At 33.5% G+C, this 24,074-nt stretch overlaps 1 protein-coding gene across 1 annotated transcript; it reads right to left on the bottom strand.

Moving 5' to 3' along the window:
• Window positions 1–2,974: 2,974 nt before the first annotated feature.
• Window positions 2,975–23,398, bottom strand: LOC114913573 (uncharacterized). The gene is made up of 8 exons (XM_073252719.1): window positions 22,953–23,398; window positions 22,688–22,834; window positions 7,819–7,965; window positions 7,095–7,241; window positions 6,746–6,892; window positions 6,383–6,529; window positions 6,072–6,166; window positions 2,975–5,024 (listed from the first exon to the last, which is right to left on the bottom strand). The coding sequence occupies exons 1-8, from the start codon at window positions 23,335–23,337 to the stop codon at window positions 2,976–2,978; spliced, it is 3,264 nt and encodes a 1,087-aa protein (XP_073108820.1). The 5' UTR covers window positions 23,338–23,398; the 3' UTR covers window position 2,975.
• Between the last annotated feature and the right edge of the window lie 676 nt (window positions 23,399–24,074).

Consider the following 24,074-nt stretch of genomic DNA (forward strand, 5'->3'; position numbering starts at 1 on the left):
TATTTTGAATGTTGGGCTTTTATTATTGTGAACATTAGGCTTTTTAATTTCTGAACATTAGACTAGTCCAAACGGCCAGAATAGGTTAGCTATAAAATACCCTCTTAGAACCTAATCTAATAAGCAATCCAAGAGCCTTTCAACCTATTCTTCTTTGTAAACTTTCTCCAATTCTATTTTCTACTGCAATACTTCTTCTTTTCTTGAATATTGAAAGTGTCTTCATCAAACTACTCTACAATCATGCTTGTCGTATCTTAGGATGGTGTTTTCGGATATATTCCGTACAAGGGATAGAAATATGTCTTAAGGTAGTGCCTCGCATGCTTCCAGTTTGATCATTTTTTATTCTTGATTTTTTGTAAGTTATTTACAATATGCTTATTAGTTTTCTTAATTTTAAGTATTGTCCTAACAATATAAGGCATATTTCATATTTCAGGTGTGATTTAATAAAGAATTTTACTTTATGACTAAAATGGTGAAAGTAATACCATAGTGAAGACGTGATTTCATCCGCAATATGCCTTGTAAGGCATTATTTGTATGCATATTTGATGTAATTTATTTTAGTACAAGATATTTGTTATAGTAATCATTGTTATAAAAAGTAATTCGATTACGGGTTTATTTTATCTGATCACAAAAGGCTGCTTCTCATCATCTTTGGAAAGAAACAAATATCACTGGCATAACAAATTTAGAGTTTAGAGGTGTACCTTATATACCAAATAGATTTATACCTTATATATCTAATCATGCGGATATAAAATAATTATTATAACATTATAACAGCCGTTATAATGGTTTTGAAGGGAATCTATCAATGCTTATTTAGATAATGGCCGTTATTTGATCATTGCTGTATTATGACAGCCAATATATAAATAATAACTGTTATTTAATAGTTGCCCTTTTTGATCCTCAATAAAATAATTATTTATGAATCTCCAATTGTTATATTAATTTTCCTTCCTAAAATAACTTCTACGATCTGAAATTTCTTGATGACTGAATAATGATTTAGAAAATAATGCCAGTATTGCTATTGTTTACTACTATAATAGTCATTATTTTAATACCAAATAACTCCCAAGGCAAATCAACTGAAAGGTACCTGCATAAGAATCAATTATTGTGCCGCTTATTTTCACTAGTTGCTCTTAATATCAGTTACTATTACATGTTTCTTTTGAGAAATATATTCCAGAAAATGAAACAAGCAAATCAAAATTTTAAGTCAGAAAGGAAAAAGATTCATATATTGCCATAATATAATTATCATGCCTCTAATCAGAAATCAGTTGATGAAATTTCATGCAATACCAGAGTCTAGTCAAGTGATAGCAGACAGTAAATTTAAACCAAAAGATCTTAGAGGACTAATAATTACAAGAAGCCTTAGTTTATCTAACTTCCGCACTTGTAAAGGCTCTCCACCTCAGAAGTCGGCGTAAGCAAAGATAAGGTGCTATTTGGCCTGTCAAAAGGAAAAATCTCTAACATTGCTTAACAGTTCATCTATTATATTTGAATGCTTTATATATGTCTGTGGTGATCAATCATAAATGGAAAATCCAGTTTGTTCTTGTCAAGCACCTTGTTTCAGGTTTGAAAAATGATTGCGTGATTCACTTAGGGGGGAAAAAATAATAAGTAGATTCAATGAAAAAAAAAAAAAGGAAGAGCTGGTCTAAGAGGTGAACCAATAAATGCATGGGATATGGCAATGCTAACAGTCCTCAATTAATACCTCAATCTTGAAAGAGGAAAATGACTAAGCAGGATCTGGTTTCTTAAAAAGTGATCAAAGAGGACAGGTGAGGCAATCTGGGGGACTATAAGAAATAACCTTTCATGAAATTACTGTTCCATCAGCAGATCTATAAGCAATTTGGGGAGGAGCATGTGCAATAGAAAATCATTTTGACAGACCAAGACCACCTTAGATGAAGGAGACTCATTAACTGTTACTAGGTGGCTGCCTGATGACAGGTGTTGCAATGTGGACTGCAAGTGAGAATTATTATACCCATACGAACCGAATTAATTAGGTTGCAGATTGGCTTGCCCATTTTGATGCTAGTTAGGTGCCAGGTAGTGTGATGACTTGGTCTGACCGTATTACGTCTCCAGACTCTGCCGTCATCATCCATGGAGAAAGATCTGATTGTATTTCTAACCAAGAAGAGAGACACCAATCGTCGAAACCTCGTCTATCCAAACAAAGCAATTGTGAAGAACAATAGCTTATGTTCAGTCAATTATGTGATACCCGGCTCTAAACCCAAAATTTTTTTTGGACAGAAAAAATAAAAGGAATAGAAGTGAATCATCAAATGCAATTCATCGATCGCCTTCATAGGTAAAACTTAAATTTTGGTGATGAATTCAATCTCAAACCCAAAAATTTGTTAATGGGAGTATAGTAATTCCCCATTTTGCAGAAAATTTTTGAATTCAAGTTTATTTTCAATTCCTTCCCAACTTGTAGTTGTCCAAGCACAAGATTTATGCAATGTACAGAAGTGTGATAGTCTCATGGTCAAGGGTCAATTGCGATTGCCCCCACCATGAAGATGACATAATCATTTTAGGTGACAAGTTTGCCACAAAAACTCAAGCTTCATAATCATCGACTACAGGAGTCTGATAGAAAGTTTCTAAGAGCTATAGAACCATACAGTGTGGTAGATCTGAAATTATTGGGGACAATGGAGTAGAATTGGATATAAACAACTTCATCCCAACCTACAATTGATTGCCGAAGAGCATATGAGTGATATAATCGTTCAACAAAAAATACATAGGACTGGTACTTAGATAAAAATTAAAAATTAGGGAAGAAGCCATGAAAAACTATATTAAGCTTGATTTCATTGAGGATTTCAAAATACTATATTGAACAAAAGCTTGTTTTGCTTTATCACAAAGCTGAAAAAGGCTTCTCTGAAAAGCACGAGGTGTTGTTTATCTCACTTGCGATTTGGCTGCATGCAAGTCTGCTTCTGTGCTGCCATTAAGAACCTTTCAGTCAAGGAGTCCACGTAACCATCCAATATACTGCGAATGTGCTGCCCAATGGGATGAAATAACAAGAAAGCAATACAACCGTAGAAGCCAACCACAAATGAAGCCGCAACTATTTCAAAGAAGATGACATCATCCACACCGCTATCATCTTGGTTTTCCTCTACTTTAACAGTTGGATTTGAGTCAGAGGTGCGAGTGTTCTCCAGTGGCGGCCCATGCAATCCAATATTACCTTCATAGCTACTCATATTAAATGTGGCAAACTGGTATTTCAAATCCGGTGTGCATCCAGATAAGTTATTGTAAGCAACAGAGAAGAACTCCAAGAACGTTAGTTGAGTCAATTGCCAGGGTATCATACCACTCAACTGATTGTGTGATATATCCAAGCTCTCAATCTGACGGAGTTTTGATAAAGTTTCAGGGATTGGACCTGTAAGCTGATTGTGTGATAGATTCAATTGTACAAGCTCATCTAGATTTCCAATTTCTGATGGGATGTTTCCTGTCAACTTGTTTTCTGACAAATCAATTGTAGATGGAAGCAACTTATCGTTTGTGTAGGTGTATAAGGTGCCTTTGGTGACGAGGTCTATGTTGACATCAGGAAGGATTCCCATCGCTAACTCATCCAAGTGTGATACACTTCCTGTAGTCGTCAGATATGTCCCTAGAAAAATGTTAAATTCCAAGATAAATCCATCTAGAGGCAAATGTTCATCTGTCAAATTAAATATCCTGAAGTTCATTTTGCTAAAGCAAGAAGGTATTGATCCCGAAAGATTATTTCGGGAAAGATCCAGAACATGTAAAGACGACAGCTTGCATAACACCATTGGTATTGAGCCTTCAAGTGAATTTCCACGGAGAACAAGAATCCCCAAAGGCATTTGGTCTCTTATCTGACTCGGTAGTTTGCCTGAAAGTTGGTTATTGCTGAGATCCAATGATGCAAGGGATGAAATATTGAAATAGCCAGTTGGAATTGTGCCTGTTAAATCGTTCCCAGAAATCTTGAGAAGTGCTAAATTGGATGATTGCAAGCAATGAGGTAATGACCCAGAGAAGCTGTTATTGGACAAGTCTAATGCTTCAAGCATTGATAGATTACATAGATGATGTGGTATTTGGCCATGGAAATGATTTCCTGCGAGGTTGAGGATCAATAGATCGGAAACAAGTCCTTCACTCTCTGGAGCCAGACCCGATAATTGGTTATTGTGGACATCCAATACCCGTAGTTGCTGGTAGCCCGACAGATTGCTGGGCAATGTTCCACTAAACTTGTTTCTATGAAGATCAACAACTTCAAGGGAAACATGACCACGATTTGTACCATAAACCTTCCCATGTAAGTTGTTGTTGGAAAGGTTCAAGAAGGACAAGTTAGGGCAATCAATCATCAGGGCATTTGGTACTTCACCGGATAAAAGATTATTGGACAAATCCAAGTGTCGCAAATTACTCATGTTACCTAATGATGAAGGAATATTTCCAGTTAGATGATTTGAGGACAAATACAGGGCCGCCATATGTGGAAATATTGTGCCGATGTTTGTAGGGATCGATCCACTGAGGAAATTCATAAAGAGATCAAGTAAGAGCATGGTTGCATTCAGATGATTTGGGAATTGAAATGCACCCTCTATTGAGTTATTTCTCAAGTTGAGATATGTCAGTCTAGTCAAATTTTCGAACAACCAAATGGGAAAATTTCCTGTCAAGTTATTGTGAGAAAGATCAAGAGCTTCTAACTTGAATTGAGAAGCAAGAAAAGCTGGTGTTGCAAGGGAGTTCACATCAAGGTTACAATGTGACAAGATAAGAAACCGCAACTGCAAGGATGGAACAAACTTCCCACTATCAAGATGTATAAATAATTTCTCATTGTTTGACAAGTCGATATATTCTAGCTTTGAAAGATTACCAAAGGAAGAAAATGAGAAATTGCCATCAAATTGGTTGTAAGAAAGATCCAACTCACGTAGGTTCTGCAGTCGATTGAGCGCTGCAAAAAAAAAAAAAAAGGAAGAAAATAAAAAATAAAATTTTTTTCTCCATAATATGAATAAGGTTAGAAAACTTGTGACCCACTACTTGCCAGCTCATAATTTTTTGGACTTCCGTGACTCAACTTGGTAACTTAGGTCGATCCTGGATGCTAAATAAATACCATAAAAGAAATACAAAAATAGAATAAAATAAAAAAGAGGTGAAACCTACCCAATATTCAAGGGAAGTAAAATTTAAAAACTATGATGAAACATTATCCATTTAAATTTTATATGCTTCATTCGTTGGTTCTAGACAACCAACTAAATATAGAACACATGATGTGAGCTTACTGGAGTATTTGATAGAATTAATGTTTAAAATTACAAGAAAATGAAACAAGCAAAATGCATGCTTAAATGCTTGATATGATGAAGCCAACATAGAAATATCATTTTATTAAAATCGGGGAACATAAGTTTGGTGAGTTTTCTAATTTCGTCGAGTTAACTAACTCAGGATAGACACAGGCCAAACCTGATTTAGTCATAATCCTGCTCTAAAGCTTTGCAATTGATATGAATTTTGACCAACTAGAATGAAAAAAAATGATTCAGCTTGGCCAAGCCATCGTCAACATGTGTAGGTTTTTTACCTTTCGATATGGGGTACTTTGTGAGCTCAAAGAAAAAATATGTGAAATTCTTAGTTAAAGGAATCAACATTATACCTTGTGAAGGCATTGAACTTATTAAATTGTTTTGATCCAAATCTAAGGAATTAAACGAAGATAAATTTTCAAAAGCTATGGGTATCCCTCTTGTGAGCTGATTTTGTCCAAGATCAACCACTCTAAGCTTCTACATTTCTAGAAGGCCTGAAGTATATGGCCATGGATATAAACAAAGAAGATGATATAAAGCATTACACTCAATGTGTTAATGGTCTCATGATAGAGAAATAATTGCAAATTAATGGCCCTATAAATAATTACCTTCCATATTAAGTGCGCCATTTAGCTAGTTTTGTTTTAAAATTCAGGACACTAAGTGAACACAGATTTTGAGAGATAATGGAATCATTCCAATGAGACTGTTATAGGTAAGATCAAGGATTTCCAACTTTCTAAATCTTGATATATCTATCAATTATAAAGTTCCCAAAGAAAATGAATCTAAATAAAAAATATTTACAACAAGAGGATGGAACATGTGTATATATTAAAAAAATTGAAGAAACAACTTGGATAAGGTAGAGGTTGACATAAACCAAGAAGACAATATATAACCCATTACACTTAATATATTAATAGTCTCATGATAGAGAAATAATTGCATAGGAGTCTTTAAGTTATTACCTTGCAAATCAAGTGTGCTATTTAGCATGTTGCCCGATAGATATAAGGCACTGAGTGAAGATAGATTTTTGAAAGATAGTGGAATTATTCTAGTGAGGTTGTTATCGCTGAGATCAAGGACTTTCAACTTTCTGAATCTTGATATATCTGTCAAATACAAAGTTTTTTAAGAATCTAATTTTAAATAAAAAATATTTACAACAAGAGAATGGAACATATGTATGGACTAAAAAAATTGAAGAAACAAGTTGGATGAGGGAGAGACTGACATAAACCACGAAGACAATATATAACCCATTATACTTAATATGTTAATGTTTTCATAATAGAGAACTAATTGCATAGGAGCCTTTAAATTATTACCTTGCATGTCAAGTGTGCCATTTAACATGTTGTCCGATAGATATAAGGCACTGAGTGAAGATAAATTTTTGAGGTATAATGGAATAGTTCCACTGAGGCTGTTATAGCTAAGATCAAGGATTTTCAGCTTTCTAAAGTCTGATATATCTGTCAAATATAAATTTTTCAAGAAAATAAATCTAAATAAAAAATATTTACAACAAGAGAATGGAACATATGTATAGACTAAAAAAATTGAAGAAACAAGTTGGATAAGGGAAAGGCTGACATAAACTATAACCTATTATACTTAATATGTTAATATTTTCATAATAGAGAAATAATTGCATAGGAGTGTTTAAATTATTACGTTGCATGTCAAATGTGCCATTTAACATGTTGCCTGATAGATATAAGGCACTGAGTGAAGATAAATTTTTGAGATATAATGGAATAGTTCCACTGAGACTGTTATAGCTAAGATCAACGATTTCCAACTTTCTGAAACCTGATATATCTGTCAAACATAAATTTTCTAAGAAAATAAATCTAAATAAAAAAATATTTACAATAAGAGAACGGAACATATGTATAGACCAAAAAAATTGAAGAAACAAGTTGGATAAGGGAGAGGCTGATATAAACTAAGAAGATAATATATAATCCATTATACTTAATGTGTTAATGGTCTCATAACAGAGAAACAATTGCATAAGAGCCTTTAAATTATTACCTTGTATGTCAAGTGTGCCATTTAACATGTTGCCTCTTAGATATAGGGCACTGAGTGAAGATAGATTCTTAAGATATAATGGAATAGTTCCAATAAGGCTTTTATAGTCTAGATCAAGTATTTCCAACTTATTGAAGCCTGATATATCAGTCAAATATCAAGTTTCTTAGAAAAATAAATCTAAATAAAAATTATTTATAACAAGAGGATGAAAAATATGAATAGACTGAGAAATTAGAGAAACAAGCTGGATGAGGGAAAGGTTGACACAAACCAAGAAAACAATATATAACCCATTATACTTAATATGCTAATGGTCTCATAACAAAAAATAATTGCACAGGAGACTTTAAGTTATTACCTTGCATATGAAGTGTGCCATTCAGCATGTTGTCCCCTAAATATAAGGTATTGAGTGAAGATAGATTTTTAAATGATATTTGAATAGTTCCAGTGAGCATGTTATCACTGAGATCAAGGATTTCCAATATTTTGAATCCTGATATATCTGTGAAATACAAAGTTTCTAAAAAAAGTGAATCTAAATCAAAAATATTTATAGAAAGATGATGGAAAATATGAATAGATTGAAAAAATTAAAGAAGCATGTTGGATGAGGGTAGGCTAACATAAAGTAAGAAGGCAATATTAAAGTCATCATACTCAATGTGTTAATGGTATTATAATAGTGAAATATTCAGGATTCTAAATTATTGGTTGCCGGAAAAATCAATTGACTTGCTTTGAGTACACGTACAAAACTTCCACTCAAGCCGGCATGTGTATAGCTATGGAAGGATCTATATAGACAAGTATATAGTGCCACATCAATTGTGCACTATATAGATTTTAATTAGATACTATTAGAGGATCAAAAAATTCAAATAATATTTTTTAATTAATTTTTTTTGAGTAAGATCCTAAATTATTGCAAATGGTATGAAAGTGGAAGCAACCTGTAGCTCATTTGGGCTGACTATATGCTAATCATAATGCTTATAATAGAATTTACAATATTTATTGGATTTGAATAGATTTGAATCCATAATATTATGAACTCAATATTCTCGAATCTCAATAATACAAACTTGTGTTCTAATGAGCCTGTTATAACGGAGATCAAAGATTTTTCAACTTTTTGAATTCTGGTATGTCTGTCAAATACAAAATTTTCAATAAAAAGTGAATCTAAATGAAAAATATCTACAATAAAAATGGAATTGCAAAAACAAGCTTGATCAGAAAGAGGCTGACATAAAGCAATAAGACAATATAACCCATTATACTCAATATGTTAATAATCTCATAATAAAGAAATAATTACAAACAAACCTTTAAGTTATTACCTTGCACATTAAAATAAGATGATAGTAAATATGTATACACTTAAAAAAATTGGAGAAATAAGTTGGATGAGACAGATGCTGACATAAACCAAGAAGACAATATATAACTCATCATACTCAATGTGCTAATGATGTCGTAAAAAAGAAATAATTATAAACAAGCTTTTAAGTTATTACCTTGGACATCAAATGTGCCACTTAGATAGTTTCCTTGTAAATAGAGGCCACTAAGTAAAGATTAATTTTTAAAGATAACGGAATAGTTCTAGTGAGCTTGTTATATCTAAGATCAAGGATTTCTAACTTTTTGAATCTTGATATATTTGTCAAATACAAAGATCCCAAAAGAAGAGAATTAAAATAAAAAATAGTTATGACAAGAGGCTAGAATAGAATGAATTGCAAAAACAAGTTGGATGAGGAGAGAGTAACATAAACCAATAAGACAACATAAATCACTATATTCAATGTTTTAATAGTCTTGTAATACAAAAATAGTTGTAGATGACTCAGATAAGTTATTACCTTCCCTATTAAGTGTGCCGTTCAGCTTGTTGGATCCTAGATTGAGGATATTGAGTGAAGATAGATTTTTGAGAGTTAATGGAAAAGTTCCAATGAGCCTGTTATAGCTAAGATCAAGGATTTTCAATTTTCTCAATCCTAATATGCCTATCAAATACAAAGTTCCCAAAGAAAGAGAATTAAAACCAAAAATATTTACGATAAGCTGCTATAAAATATGAACAGAGTGAAATTACAGAAACAAGTTTGATGAGGAAGAGGCTAACATAAAGTAATAAGATAATATAAACCATCATACTCGATGCATTAGTAGTTTCATGTTAGGGAAATAGCTGCAAGTGACTTTGTAAGTTACAACCTTCCCCATGAAGTGTGCCATTCAGCATGTGGAATCTTAAATTTTTGACATTAAGTGAAGATAAATTTAGAGATAATGGAATAGTTCCAGTATGTTATTGCTAAGATCAATAATTTTCAATTTTCTCAATCTCGATATATCTGTCAAATAAAAGTTTCCAAATAAAAAGAATCTATATCAAAAGCACTATTTGCAACAAAAGGATAGAAAATATGAATAGAATGAAATTAAAGAAATAAGTTGGATGAGAGAAAAGCTAGCTGACTCATCTATGATCACGATCCTATAATTTAATTGTCAGATAAGTTAAGTAGTCGGAGCTCATGAAAGGAAGAAAAAATACTAAAATTCAATTGCCATTGCTTAAGTTGATCATATTCTACAAGGCTCGAAAGCATAAGCTTCGATTCTTGTTTTGTATTGTTGCTACAAGTCACTCTCTTCCAGAGGCAGCAGTCTCTCCCTCTTTCCCATGTGGGTGGTGAAGTGTAGTTGTTGTGAAGGAGAGAAGATCCTTTCTTCCTATGTGGAAATAGAGCTTTCTCCACTCATAAAGAGAGCAAAGGAACTACCTATTGGCCGACATGACATCTCTTGGGAGAAGTCAAGCAGCCCTAGTGCAGCGAGAGGCTTGCTAATTGCTAAATCAACAGTAGAGTATACTCAACCTTAAGTGTGTTTATGCTTTTGTACAACACATTTTGCTGAAGCAAATAATTCATCAAGATTGCTAGAAGTTTATAAAACAATGATAAACTCTAATAGAGCTTCATATTCCTCCAAAGGACATCCCAAGCTAGAGCTGCGTTGCATAGGACTACAATCAATGAAGTCCATAACGAAATTGCTAGCCTTGAGTAGATGACAAAATAGTAGCAATTCTTCATAATAGGGTGAATATTATAAGGTAATTATCTGATGCGTATTTGCTTCTCATCTCATCCTTGCACCTATCATATAAAAGCATGGGTGTTTGAAAATTTGAGTCTATGGCCAAGTAACATATTGCTAGGTTGACTGCATGGCTTCCAATAATATCATATTCAATCTCTTAATGCTAAGATTTTGTTTTGGGAAAGGTGATTGGGAGTGGACCCCAACCAAAGAATAATTATTAGAATTGAAAGTGAGTGAAGTGTAATTCACCAAATGGAAGAAACTAGTAAAAAATAAAAAAATAAAAAATTCAAAGACAAGCAAGCAGCTCACAAAAGGTAAAAGAAAGCAATAGGAATACATGAGGAACAATTTCTTGTAAGATCTAAAATCCACTCATGAAGAACTTAAGAAGATTTAGTGGTAGAAACTTTTTCAATCGAATCTAATTATTGTATGGCCTAACCTTGGTTGCATTGCTCTCCAACCTGTCTGACCTAACAAATCTCAACATTGATTAACACTTGATTTTTATGAAATATTAGTCCAGCTTGGGTCACATTATAGATATGATGATCAATGAAGATCATATTTGCATCTTTCAAATTTTGATCCAACCCAACCCCAAATTAACAAGTGACCTGAAATTGATGGCTCTTTGATTTGACCCGTCCAACATTAACCATCCTGACTCACATGGGCATGAGTGTGCATAAGCTTAATATCGGTTGCCATAACCTATGATACTATCATATTAGAATGTCATGTATAAATTGTGGCAATCAATCTAATCACTTTAAAATATCTAGCAAGTGATTTGAGCTTGAGCTCAGTGGTTCCACCCTCTTGTTTGAAAGTGAGGGGTCAAAATAATTTGGACTTGTGTAGTATTATTTTTTAGGACATTATTTTAGAAATTTTTAAGTAAAAAATCCTAAAATTCTAGGTACCTTCTCTTCTCCAATAGTAAGACTTCTCTCCCCTATCTCAAAAATGGACAAAAGAAAAAAAATATATATGTTCTAGTAAGCAATTATGCATGGCCAGTATTAACCCCAAAAGCAACACATTATATATTAGAAAAGGACCCTCACCTTAACAGTTATTGACTAGTGTAAGATCGCCATAATGGTTATTTACCTCAAATAGTAACATTTCATATTTTTAATATTTAAATAATAATTATAGTCATTATAACAGTGTTATAGTGAAATACAATAAGAAACTAACAAAATTATCTTTCCCTTCACTTTTTAGTATTTGGAGGGTCCATTATACCGTGAAGATAACAGCCATCCCTATTTTTAAAAGTAATTTTCATGCTGCATTGAGGACCAACTCAAGGTAGTTCCTCTGGACCATAAACCAAAAATGCTATCTAATTACTAGTCTTCTATGCTAAGTTAGTGAAGATACTAATGTGACCCTAAAGTAAATTGTCACATCACCCAACTATAGTATTGTTAGTTAGACATTTTATTTATTAATTATCTTCTTTTTTTTAAATCCATAGGTAAAGAGAAACTTAGGTGACCAAAATTGGATTCTAAGAAGGAATACTTAATCATGATTTATGGCTTTGAGACAAACTCTAGAGGCTCTAGGTTAGCTGAAAGCAATGACCATTTGAATCTAATATTTCATTTGATATTCATGAATTGTTTCATCATTGAATTTTACCTCTATCTCTCTCTTTTTTTTTCTTTAATACTATTTTAGGTTTGAAATCTCTTAAACCCTAAGAAAAAGCCATATAGAAAAAATTATCACGAGATTGTTTGGACAGCCACCATGTAAGCATTCATCTGTGATCATACACTGGAATAAATTTGACCTTTATCTAGAATGATGGAAGTTTTTCTACGATAAGTATGGTGGTTGTGATTGAATAAACATGGTCGCATGGCAACAATTCACATGCAACCAGAAGCTTCCCCTTGGAATTTTATTGAGCCAAAGTGGTCACCACCGTGTAGCTTCTTCTTGGCCCTGTGTGGTGTTGTGACGTCTTTCAAGAAATTATGGTTGAGACTTTTCAATGACGCAGCCGAAGTTCATGCTAAGTTGTTTTTTACTCTCTTCGCATGCTTTGAATTTGACCTCTTCAAACTTTTAAAAGGGTTTTCAGCCAAAGAATAAGGTGCCTTTGACATGGTCTCGGTCCTCTGGTTTTTAGGATTCCAAAACTGACTGATGACCGACTTGGAGTCACCAATGACTTCGATAGTAATATTATATTTAGTTGTTGGGTCAGTTAAAGCCCAAGATGGACATTTTGTACTTAGCCAAATTGTTGGTTGTCGGAAAAACCAATTGACTTGCTTTGAGTACAGGTACAAAACTTCCACTCAAGCTGACATGTGTATAGCTATGGAAGGATCTATACAGACATGTATATAGTGCCATATCAATTGTGCACTATATAGATTTTAATTAAGTACCAATGAAAGGTCAAAAAATTTAAATAATATTTTCTAAGTTTTTTTAAATAAGATCCTAAGTTATTGTAATGGTATGAAAGTGGAAGCAACCTACAGCTCATGTAAATTAGGGGATACTACAGTACAAACACATTTGTGCTGACTATATGCTAATCATAATGCTTATAATGAAATTTATAATACATACTGGATTTGAATAGATTTGAATCTATAAATTATGATCTCAATATTCTCGAATCTCAATAATACAAACTTGTGTTCCAATGAGCCTGTTATAACGGAGATCAAAGATTTTTCAACTTTTTGAATCCTAGTATATCTGTCAAATACAAAGTTTCTAAAAAAAATGAATTTAAATAAAAAATATCTACAATAAAATAATGGAACATATGAGTAGACTGAAAAAGTTAATGAAACAAGTTGGATGAGGGAGAAGCTTACATAAACCAAGAAGACAATATATATACTCAATGTGTTAATGGTCTCTAATAGAAAAAGAATTAAATAAGAGCCTTTAAATTATTATCTTGTACACCAAGTATGCCATTTAGCATGTTGTCCCCTAGATATAAGGCATCAAGTGAAAATTGATTTCTAAACGACAATAGAGTAGTTCTAGTTATAAGCCTGTAATACCTGAGATAAAGGATTTTTAACTTTTTGAATCCTGATATGTCTGTCAAATACATAGTTCCCAAAGAAAATGAATCCAAGTCAAAACTATTTATAGCAAGAGGATCGAAAATATGAATAGACTGAAAAATTAGAGAAGCACATTGGATAAAGAAGAGGCTAACGTAGATCAAGAAGGCAATATATAACCTACCATAATCAATGTATTAATGGTTTTGTAATAGAGAAATAATTGCATAAGAGTCTTTAAGTTATTACCTTGCACATCAAGTGTGCCATTTAGATAGTTGCCTTGCAGATATAGAACCTTGAGTGAAGATTGATTTTTAAAAGATGATGGAATAGTTCCAGTGAGCTGGTTATAGCTGAGATCGAGGATTTTCAACTTTTTGAATCCTGATATATCTGTTAAATACAAAGTTTCCAAAGAAAGTGAGTCTAAATAAAAAATATTTATACCAAGAGGATAGAAAATATGAAAAGACTAAAAAACTAGAGAAGCAAATTAGATGAGGGAGAGGCTAATATAAACTAAGAAAATATGCAAACCATTATATTCTGTGTTAATGGTCTCATGATAGAGAAATAGTTGTAGATGACTTGCAATTATTACCTTCTATACCAAGTGTGCCATTTAGCATGTTGTCTCGTAGATATAGAGCACGGAGGGAAGATAGGTTCTTGAGATATAATGGAATGTTTCCATTGAGCCAATTATTATTGAGATCAAAGATTTCCAACTTTCTCAATTCTAGAAATCAAGGAAAGCTCATTGAGGCACTCTACTTCAAGACTGTCCAAGTGAATTCTGATAGAGGCTGTAGATAATGCTAGCCCAAAATGAACCGGCCCTGGCCCACTTCACCGGCCTAACGTTTAATTTGGGTCATGGCCTTTACTTTGGCTCATGGCCTGGCTTGAAAAGGGGCCACTCCTCTTCCCATTCTCCAATGGACGCTAAGAAAGCTTGCCTCCCGGCTATTCAAGGTTCCCACACCCCTCAAGAGGACGAGCCAATTCCCCCAATCCTTGTTTTCTTCTCTCTTGGATTTTCCAGATTTAACAATCATTGTCATCACCCTGCTTTTGCTGAAATCATGACTTCAAACTTGCCAGATCCACCTTCTCACCTCTTAATTTCCTTCTCTCCCTACTGTCCTCGCACTAGGCCACTACTATGTACTACCCTGAAATTCCTCAAGAATTCACTGGATTTCATTTTTCTGTTCCGAACACTTTCTTTGCTCCGAGCTTCCAACCTATTCCAAAGGCAGAGGCTTTACCTCTACCATTTCCAACCAGGGTGCCTCGATGACCTCTTCAGACTTTTTATTTTTTAATCAAGTGTTCAGCCAAAACATCAGATGCCTTTGACATGGTCTTGATCCTTTGATAAATCTTTATCTTTTAGACTCTATGTTGCATGTAATTAACATGTTTGTAGCTTCCATGAATAAATCTCGAAAGAGTTTTCTTGTGTGCCGGTGAAACATACATTTGTTGTTAATTAGAGAAGCAAAAATACTTGGTCCATTGTAAGCCTTGCAATGAGGTTTATTTGAGTCTTAGCTGATTCCCAGCTTTCTCATCTCAATGTACATAATCTTTACTAACACAGAAATTAAGACATGGCTCTTGGATGGATGGTCGCTAAGGAATTCTATCAGACCTAACAAATCTCAACATTGATTCACACCTGATATTTATGAAATATTAGTTCAGCTTGGGTCAAATTATAGACATGATGATCATGAAGATCATATGTGCATCTTCCATGTTTTGACCCAACCCCACCCCAAATTAACAAATGACCTAAAATTGATGGCTCTTTGATTGACCCATCCAACATTAACCAACCTAACAAACATGGACGAGTATGCGTGAACTTAATATCGATTGCCATAACCAACCTATGACACTATCATATCAGGATGTCATGCATGAATTGTGGCAATCAATCTAATCATGAATTTAGGTGACCAAAATTGGATTCTAAGAAGGAATACTTAATCATGATTTATGGCTTTGAGACAAACTCTAGAGGCTCTAGGTTAGTTGAAAGCAATGACCATTTGGATCTAATGTTTCATTTGATATTCATAAATTATTTCATCATTGAATTCTACCTCTATCTCTCTCTCTCTTTTTTTTTCTTTAATACTATTTTAGGTTTGAAATCTCTTAAATCCTAAGAAAAAACCATATAGAAAAAATTATCACAAGATTGTTTGGACGGCCACCATGTAAGCATTCATCTTGATCATACACCAGCATAAATTTGACCTTTATCTAGAATGATGGAAGTTTTTCTACGATAAGTATGGTGGTTGTGATTGAATAAACATGGTCGCATGGCAACAATTCACATGCAACCAGAAGCTTCCCGTTGGAATTTTATTGAGCGAAAGTGGTCACCACCGTGCAGCTTCTTCTTGGCCCTGTGTGGTGTTATGACGTTTTCAAGAAAATTATGGTTGAGACTTTTCAAAGACGTAGCCAAAGTTCATGCTAACTTGTTTTTAACTCTCCGTGCATGCTTTGAATTTGACCTCTTCAAACTTTTAATAAGGTTTTCAGCCAAAGAATAAGGTGCCTTTGACATGGTCTCGGTCCTCTGGTTTTTCAGGATTCCAAAACTGACTGATGACTGACTTGGAGCCACCAATGACTTCGATAGTAATATTATATTTAGTTGTTGGTTCAGTTAAAGCCCATGATGGACATTCTGTACTTAGCCAAATTGCTGGTTGTCGGAAAAACCAATTGACTTGCTTTGAGTACACGTACAAAACTTCCACTCAAGCCGACATGTGTATAGCTATGGGAGGATCTATATACACATGTATATAGTGCCACATCAATTGTGCACTATATAGATTTTAATTAGATACTAATAGAGAGTTAAAAAATTCAAATAATATTTTTTAATTAATTTTTTGAGTAAAATCCTAAATTATTGTAAATGGTATGAAAGTGGAAGCAACCTGTAGCTCATGTAAATTAGGGGGTACTACAGTGCAGACACATTTGGGCTGACTATATGCTAATCATAATGCTTATAATGAAATTTACAATATTTATTGGATTTGAATAGATTTAAATTCATAATATTACGAACTCAATATTCTCGAATCTCAATAATATAAACTTGTGTTCCAATGAGCCTGTTATAACTGAGATCAAAGATTTTCAACTTTTTGAATCCTGGTATGTCTGTCAAATACAAAGTTTTCAAAAAAAAGTGAATCTAAATGAAAAATATCTACAATAAAATAATGGAATATATGAATAGATCGAAAAAATAAAGAAACAAGTTGGATGAGGAAGAAGCTTACATAAACCAAGGAGCCAATATATATACTCAATGTGTTAATGGTCTCTAATAGAAAAATAATTAAATAAGAGCCTTTAAATTATTACCTGTGTACATCAAGTATGCCATTTAGCATGTTGTCCCCTAGATATAAGGCATCAAGTGAAAATAGATTTTTAAACGATAATAGAGTAGTCCTAGTTATAAGCTGTTATACCTAAGATTAAGGATTTTTAACTTTTTGAATCCTGATATGTCTATCAAATACATAGTTTTCAAAGAAAGTGAATCCAAATCAAAACTATTTATGGCAAGAGGATCGAAAATATGAATAGACTGAAAAATTAGAGAAGCACATTGGATAAAGAAGAGGCTAACATAGATCAAGAAGGCAATATATAACCTACCATACTCAATGTATTAATGGTTTTGTAATAGAGAAATAATTGCATAAGAGTCTTTAAGTTATTACCTTGCACATCAAGTGTGCCATTTAGATAGTTGCCTTGCAGATATAGAACCTTGAGTGAAGATTGATTTTTAAAAGATGACGGAATAGTTCCAGTGAGTTGGTTATAGCTGAGATCAAGGATTTCCAACTTTTTGAATCCTGATATATCTGTTAAATACAAAGTTCCCAAAGAAAGTGAGTCTAAATAAAAATATTTATACCAAGAGAATAGAAAATATGAAAAGACTAAAAAAACTAGAGAAGCAAATTAGACGAGGAGAGGCTAATATAAACTAAGAAAATATGCAAACCATTACATTCTATGTGTTAATGGTCTCATGATAGAGAAATAGTTGTAGATGACTCTGCAAGTTATGACCTTCTATACCAAGTGTGCCATTTAGCGTGTTGTCTCGTAGATATAGAGCACGGAGGGAAGATAGGTTCTTGAGATATAATGGAATGTTTCCATTGAGCCAATTATTATTGAGATCAAGGATTTCCAACTTTCTCAATTCTAGAAATCAAGGAAGGCTCATTGAGGCACTCTACTTCAAGACTGTCCAAGTGAATTCTGATAGAGGCTGTAGATAATGCCTAGCCCAAAATGAACCGGCCTGGCCCACTTCACCGGCCTAACGTTTAATTTGGGTCATGGCTTTTACTTTGGCTCATGGCCTGGCTTGAAAAGGGGCCACTCCTCTTCCCATTCTCCAATGGACGCTAAGAAAGCTTGCCTCCCGGCTATTCAAGGTTCCCACACCCCTCAAGAGGACGAGCCAATTCCCCCAATCCTTGTTTTCTTCTCTCTTGGATTCTCCAGATTTAACAATCATTGTCATCACCCTGCTTTTGCCGAAATCATGACTTCAAACTTGCCAGATCCACCTCCTCACCTCTTAGTTTCCTCCTCTCCCTACTACTGTCCTCGCACAAGGCCACTACTATGTACTACCCTGAAATTCCTCAAGAATTCACTGGATTTCATTTTTCCTGTTCCGAACACTTTCTTTGCTCCGAGCTTCCAACCCTGTTCCAAAGGCAGAGGCTTTGCCTCTACCATTTCCAGCCAGGGTGCCTCGATGACCTCTTCAGACTTTTTATTTTTTAATCAAGTGTTCAGCCAAAACATCAGATGCCTTTGACATGGTCTTGATCCTTTGATAAATCTTCATCTTTTAGACTCTATGTTGCATGTAATTAACATCTTTGCAGCTTCCATGAATAAATATCGAAAGAGTTTTCTTGTGTGCCAGTGAAACATACATTTGTTGTTAATTAGAGAAGCAAAAATACTTGGTCCATTGTAAGCCTTGCAATAAGGTTTACTTGAGTCTTAGCTGATTCCCAGTTTTCTCATCTCAATGTACATAATCTTTACTAACACAGAAATTAAGACATGGCTCTTGGATGGATGGTCGCTAAGGAATTCTATCCGACCTAACAAATCTCAACATTGATTCACACCTGATATTTATGAAATATTAGTTCAGCTTGGGTCAAATTATAGACATGATGATCAATGAAGATCATATGTGCATCTTCCATGTTTTGACCCAACCCCACCCCAAATTAACAAATGACCTGAAATTGATGGCTCTTTGATTGACCCATCCAACATTAACCAACCTAATTAACATGGACGAGTGTGCGTGAACTTAATATCGGTTGCCATAACCAACCTATGACACTATCATATCAGGATGTCATGCATGAATTGTGGCAATCAATCTAATCACTTTAAAACATCTAGCGAGTGATTTGATCTTGAGTTTAGTGGTTGCACCCCATTGTTTTGTAGTGAGGGGTCAAAGTGATTTGGACTGGTGTAGTACTATTTTTTAGAACATTATTTTAGAAATTTTTAAGTAAAAATAACCTTTATTTCTAAGTACCTTCTCTTCTCCTATAGTTAGACTTTTCCCCCTATCTCAAAAATAGACAAAAAAAAACAAAAATAATCGAGCAAACAATGATGCATGACTTGTATTAACCCCAAAAATAACACAATATGGCATTAGAAAGGACCCTCACCTTAACCGTTATTGACTAGTGTAAGATTGTCATAATGGTTATTTGACTCAAATAGTAATATTTCATATTTTTAATATTTAAATAATAATTATATTCATTATAACAGTATTATAGTCAAATATAATAAGAAAGTAACAAAATTATCTTACCCTTCACTTTCTAGTATTACGAGGGTTCACTGTACCATAAAGATAACAGTCATCCCTATTTTTAAAAGTAATTCCCATGCCGCATTGAGGACCAACTCCAGATAGTACATCTAGACCTTAAACCAAAAATGCTATCTAATTACTAGTCTTCTATGCTATGTTATGGAAGATCGATACTAATGTGACCCTAAAGTAAATTGTCACATCACCCAACTATAGTAGTGCAGTTAGACATTTTATTTATTAATTATCTTCTTTTTCTATATCCATAGATAGAGAAAAACTAAGGTGACCAAAATTGGATTCTAAGAAGGAATACATAATCATGATTTATGGCTCTGAGACAAACTCTAGAGGCTCTAGGTTAGCTGAAAGCAATGGCCATTTGGATCTAATATTTCATTTGATTTTCATGAATTGTTTCATCATTGAATTCTACCTCTATCTCTCTCTTTTTTTTTTCTTTAATACTATTTTAGGTTTGAAATCTCTTAAACCCTAAGAAAAAACCATATAGAAAAAATTATCACGAGATTGTTTGGACGGCCACCATGAAAGCATTCATCTGTGATCATACACCGGTATAAATTTGACCTTTATCTAGAATGAAGGAAGTTTTTCCATGATAAGTATGGTGGTTGTGATTGAATAAACATGGTCGCATGGCAACAATTCACATGCAACCAGAAGCTTCCCGTTGGAATTTTATTGAGCCAAAGTGGTCACCACCGTGCAGCTTCTTCTTGGCCCTGTGTGGTGTCATGATGTCTTTCAAGAAATTATGGTTCAGACTTTTCAAAGATGTAGCCAAAGTTCATGCTAACTTGTCTTTTACTCTCCGCGCATGCTTTGAATTTGACCTCTTCAAACTTTTAATAAGGTTTTCAGCCAAAGAATAAGGTGCCTTTGGTTTTTCAGGATTCCAAAATTGACTGATGACCAACTTGGAGTCACTAATGACTTTGAGAGTAATGTTAAATTTAGTTGTTGGGTCAGTTGAAGCCCATGATGGACATTTTGTACTTAGCCAAATTGTTGGTTGCTGGAAAAACCAGTTGACTTGCTTTGAGTACACGTACAAAACTTCCACTCAAGCTGACATATGTATAGCTATGGAAGGATCTATACATGCTTGTATATAGTCCCGTAGCAACTATGCATTATATAAATTTTAATTAGATACCTAGAGGGTCAAAAAATTCAAATAATACCATCTAACTATTTTTTTTGAGTAAGATTTTAAATTATTGCAAATAGTATTAAAATAGAAGTAACCTATAGCTCATATAAATTAGAGGGCACTGTAGTACAGGCACATTTGGACTGACTATATGCTAATCACAGTACTTGTAATTGAATTTATAATACTTATTAGATTTCAATAGATTTAAATCCATGATAATATGAACTCGATATTTGAATCTCAATAATACAGACTTGTGTTCTCAATTACATAGTAGTGGATATATAGATATACATATATATAGACTCAAAAAATTAATAGGAATTTACATTAAAATATTTAAATACTTGTAAAACTCTATTCCTATAGTCTAAATAAAAATAAATTTATTTATTTTCTAAATAAAATAAAATTTTTCTAATTTTTATACTTGTGCCTAATAAAGTGCTCTCTCACAGGATGCTCCTCCGTCAATGGCTTTCATAGCATCAGAATGGGCCCACATCAAAATCATTATTCACTAGTATTATAAGGTCATCAGGATAGTTATTTACCTCAAATAATGACATTTCATATGTTTAATATTTAAATAACAACTATAGTTTTTATAACAATGTTATAATGAAAAACAATGGGAAAATAATAACATTACTTTGCCCTTCACTTTTTATTAAACACAAAATATTATTTCTAGAGCATACAATAACATTTAGAGAAAATCTTAATATTAGAAATTTAACTTTAAAAATTAATATTTTATTTATGGAAGGTACAAGTAAATAGTAATGAGCATTATTTATATAAATAGATGATGATAAATATAAATCACATATGCACTATAATGATAGTTATTTTTCTACATATTGTTATGTATATTACATTAAGTGTTCCAACAAGACTTTTGTCTTGAATCCATAAGACCGGTCAATACAATGGACGGTCAGCTCGGCAAGTCTTCAGGAGAACATATGGGTCCGGTTAGTTGTATTCTAATAGGACTACACCAAGCGGTTGGGTAAAGTATTCACATGGCAAATTACGGTCCATATGAGAGATAATAACCAAGGATAAAAAATAAGATGTTATAACTGTTAAATAGTCATTCTAACAATTTTTTTAATAGCCCCCTCCCCAGGGTTTTGTTATATATATAATAACAGAGAAAATAATCATTATAACATGATATTTAGTATTATAAGCATTCATTATACAATAAAACTAACTATCATCCCTATTTTTTGAGATATTTCTCGTGCTGCTTGAAGACCGACTCAAGATAGTACCTCTAGATCTTAAGCCAAAAAAGCTAACTAATTACTAGCCTTCCATGCTAAGTTGTGGAAGACTAAATAACCTGACCCCTAAAGTAAATAGTTACATTAGCCAATCATGATAGCTAGAGGAGTTAGACAAATTATATTTATTAATTATGTTCTTCTTTTATTTCCATAGGTAGGGAAAAAATTAAGAGACCAAAATTAACTTCTAAGAAGGAATACTTGATTATCATTAATGGCTCTTAGACAGCCTGTATAGGGCCCAGGTTAATAGAAAGGGACACCTGCTCTTTTTTTTTTTTTAATACCATGTTAGGTTAGAAATCTCTTAAACTCTTTAAAAAACCACCTAGAAAAAGTCATCATGAGAATGCTTGGAAGGCCACCCAATAAGCATTCATCTGTGATCGAACCCCATTGTAAATTTCTATCAAAATAAAAAAAAATACAAAGTTCCCAAAAAAAGAATTAAAATCAAAAATAGTTATGACAAGAGACTAGAAAATATTAATAGAACGAAATTGCACAAACAAATTTGAAGAGGAGGCTAACACAATGCAATAAGACAATATAAACCTTTATACTCCATATGTTAATAGTCTCATGCTAGGAAAAAAGCTGCAGATGACTTTGTAAGTAATTACCTTCCCCGTTAAGTGTGCCATTCAGATAGTTGCCTCCTAGATTTAGGATATTAAGTGAAGATAAATTTTTGAGAGATAACGGAATAGATCCGGTGAGCATGTTATCGCTTAGATCAAGAATTTCCAACTTTCTCAATCTCGATATATCTGTCAAATATGCAATTTCCCAAAAAAAAGAATCTAAATCAAAAGTACTATTTACAACAAAAGAATAGAATATAATGGAATTAGAGAAATAAGTTGGATGAGAGAAAGGCTAGCTGACCCATCTGTGATAACGATCCTACTATTTGATTGCCGGATAAGTTAAGTTGTCGGAGCTCATGAAAGGAAGAAAAAATATTGAAATCCAATCGCCATTGCTTAAATCGATCATATTCCACGAGCCATGAAAGCATGAGCTTTGACACTTGTTTTGTGCTATTGCTGCAGATTACTCTCTTCCAAAGGCAGCAGTCTCTCCCTCTTCCCCATGTGGGTGGTGAAGTATAGTCATTGTGAAGGAGAGAAGATCTAAGCTCTAATAGAGCTTTGTACTCCTCTGAAGGACATCCGAAGCTAGAGCTGCAGTTGCATAGGACTACAATCAATGAAGTCCATAACAAAATTACTAGCCTTGAGTAGGTGACAAAGTAGTAGCAATTCCTCATAATGGGGTAACTGTTGTAAGGTAATTATCTGATGCGTATTTGCTTCTCATCTCATCCTTGTACTAGTCATATAAAAGCATGGAGGTTAGGAGATTTGAGTCTATAGCCGAGTCAACATATTGCTAGGTTGACTGCATGGCTTCCAATAACATCATGTTCAATCCCTCAATGGTAAGATTTTTTTTGGGAAAGAAGATTGGAGGTGGACCCCAGCTTGAGAATAATTATTAGAATTGAAAGTGAGTGAAGTGTAATTCACCAAATGGAAGAAACTAGTAAAAATAAATATAAAAAATTAAAGACAAGCGAGCAGCTCACAAAAGGTAAAAGAGAGTCATAGGAAGATATGGGGAATAATTTCCTGTAAGATCTAGAATCCACTCATTAAGAACTTAAGAAGATTTAGTGGTAGAAACTTTCCTTACAAACTAGGACTTCTCGATAAAGTCTTCAATTGTTCCACGTGCACTGACTCAATGCGTAAACTAGCAAGTCTAAGTCTATATGGAAGAAAAGTATGCATCATGATCCATGTAGGACTTCTTTTTTGGAGAAAAGCTATTGGGAGTTTTTCTACTCTTGATCAAACTTTTTTCCAAAGAGGATTTGACTCTCGAATAACGAGAGCTCTATGACCGTGGACTCTAGATATCTATAGACCAAATAGTCTATCTTCAACTACTATTCAAGAAGAGTAATATTTGAATGTACCATGTGAAGATTAGTGAAGAGAGAGA

Source organism: Elaeis guineensis, chromosome 1 (assembly GCF_000442705.2).
Source record: "Elaeis guineensis isolate ETL-2024a chromosome 1, EG11, whole genome shotgun sequence".
NCBI classification, from domain to species: domain Eukaryota; kingdom Viridiplantae; phylum Streptophyta; class Magnoliopsida; order Arecales; family Arecaceae; genus Elaeis; species Elaeis guineensis.

Bases quoted from the DNA above. Each gene is read 5' to 3' on its own strand.
- LOC114913573 (XM_073252719.1), bottom strand. From the start codon at position 23,337: ATGAGGAATTGCTACTACTTTGTCACCTACTCAAGGCTAGTAATTTTG. The intron at 22,835-22,952 runs GTCAGCTAGCCT...CATATTTGACAG, and splicing joins AGGATCGTTATCACAGATGG to ATATATCGAGATTGAGAAAG. The intron at 7,242-7,818 runs GTAATAACTTAA...TATGTTTGACAG, and splicing joins TGGCACACTTCATATGCAAG to ATATATCAGGTTTCAGAAAG.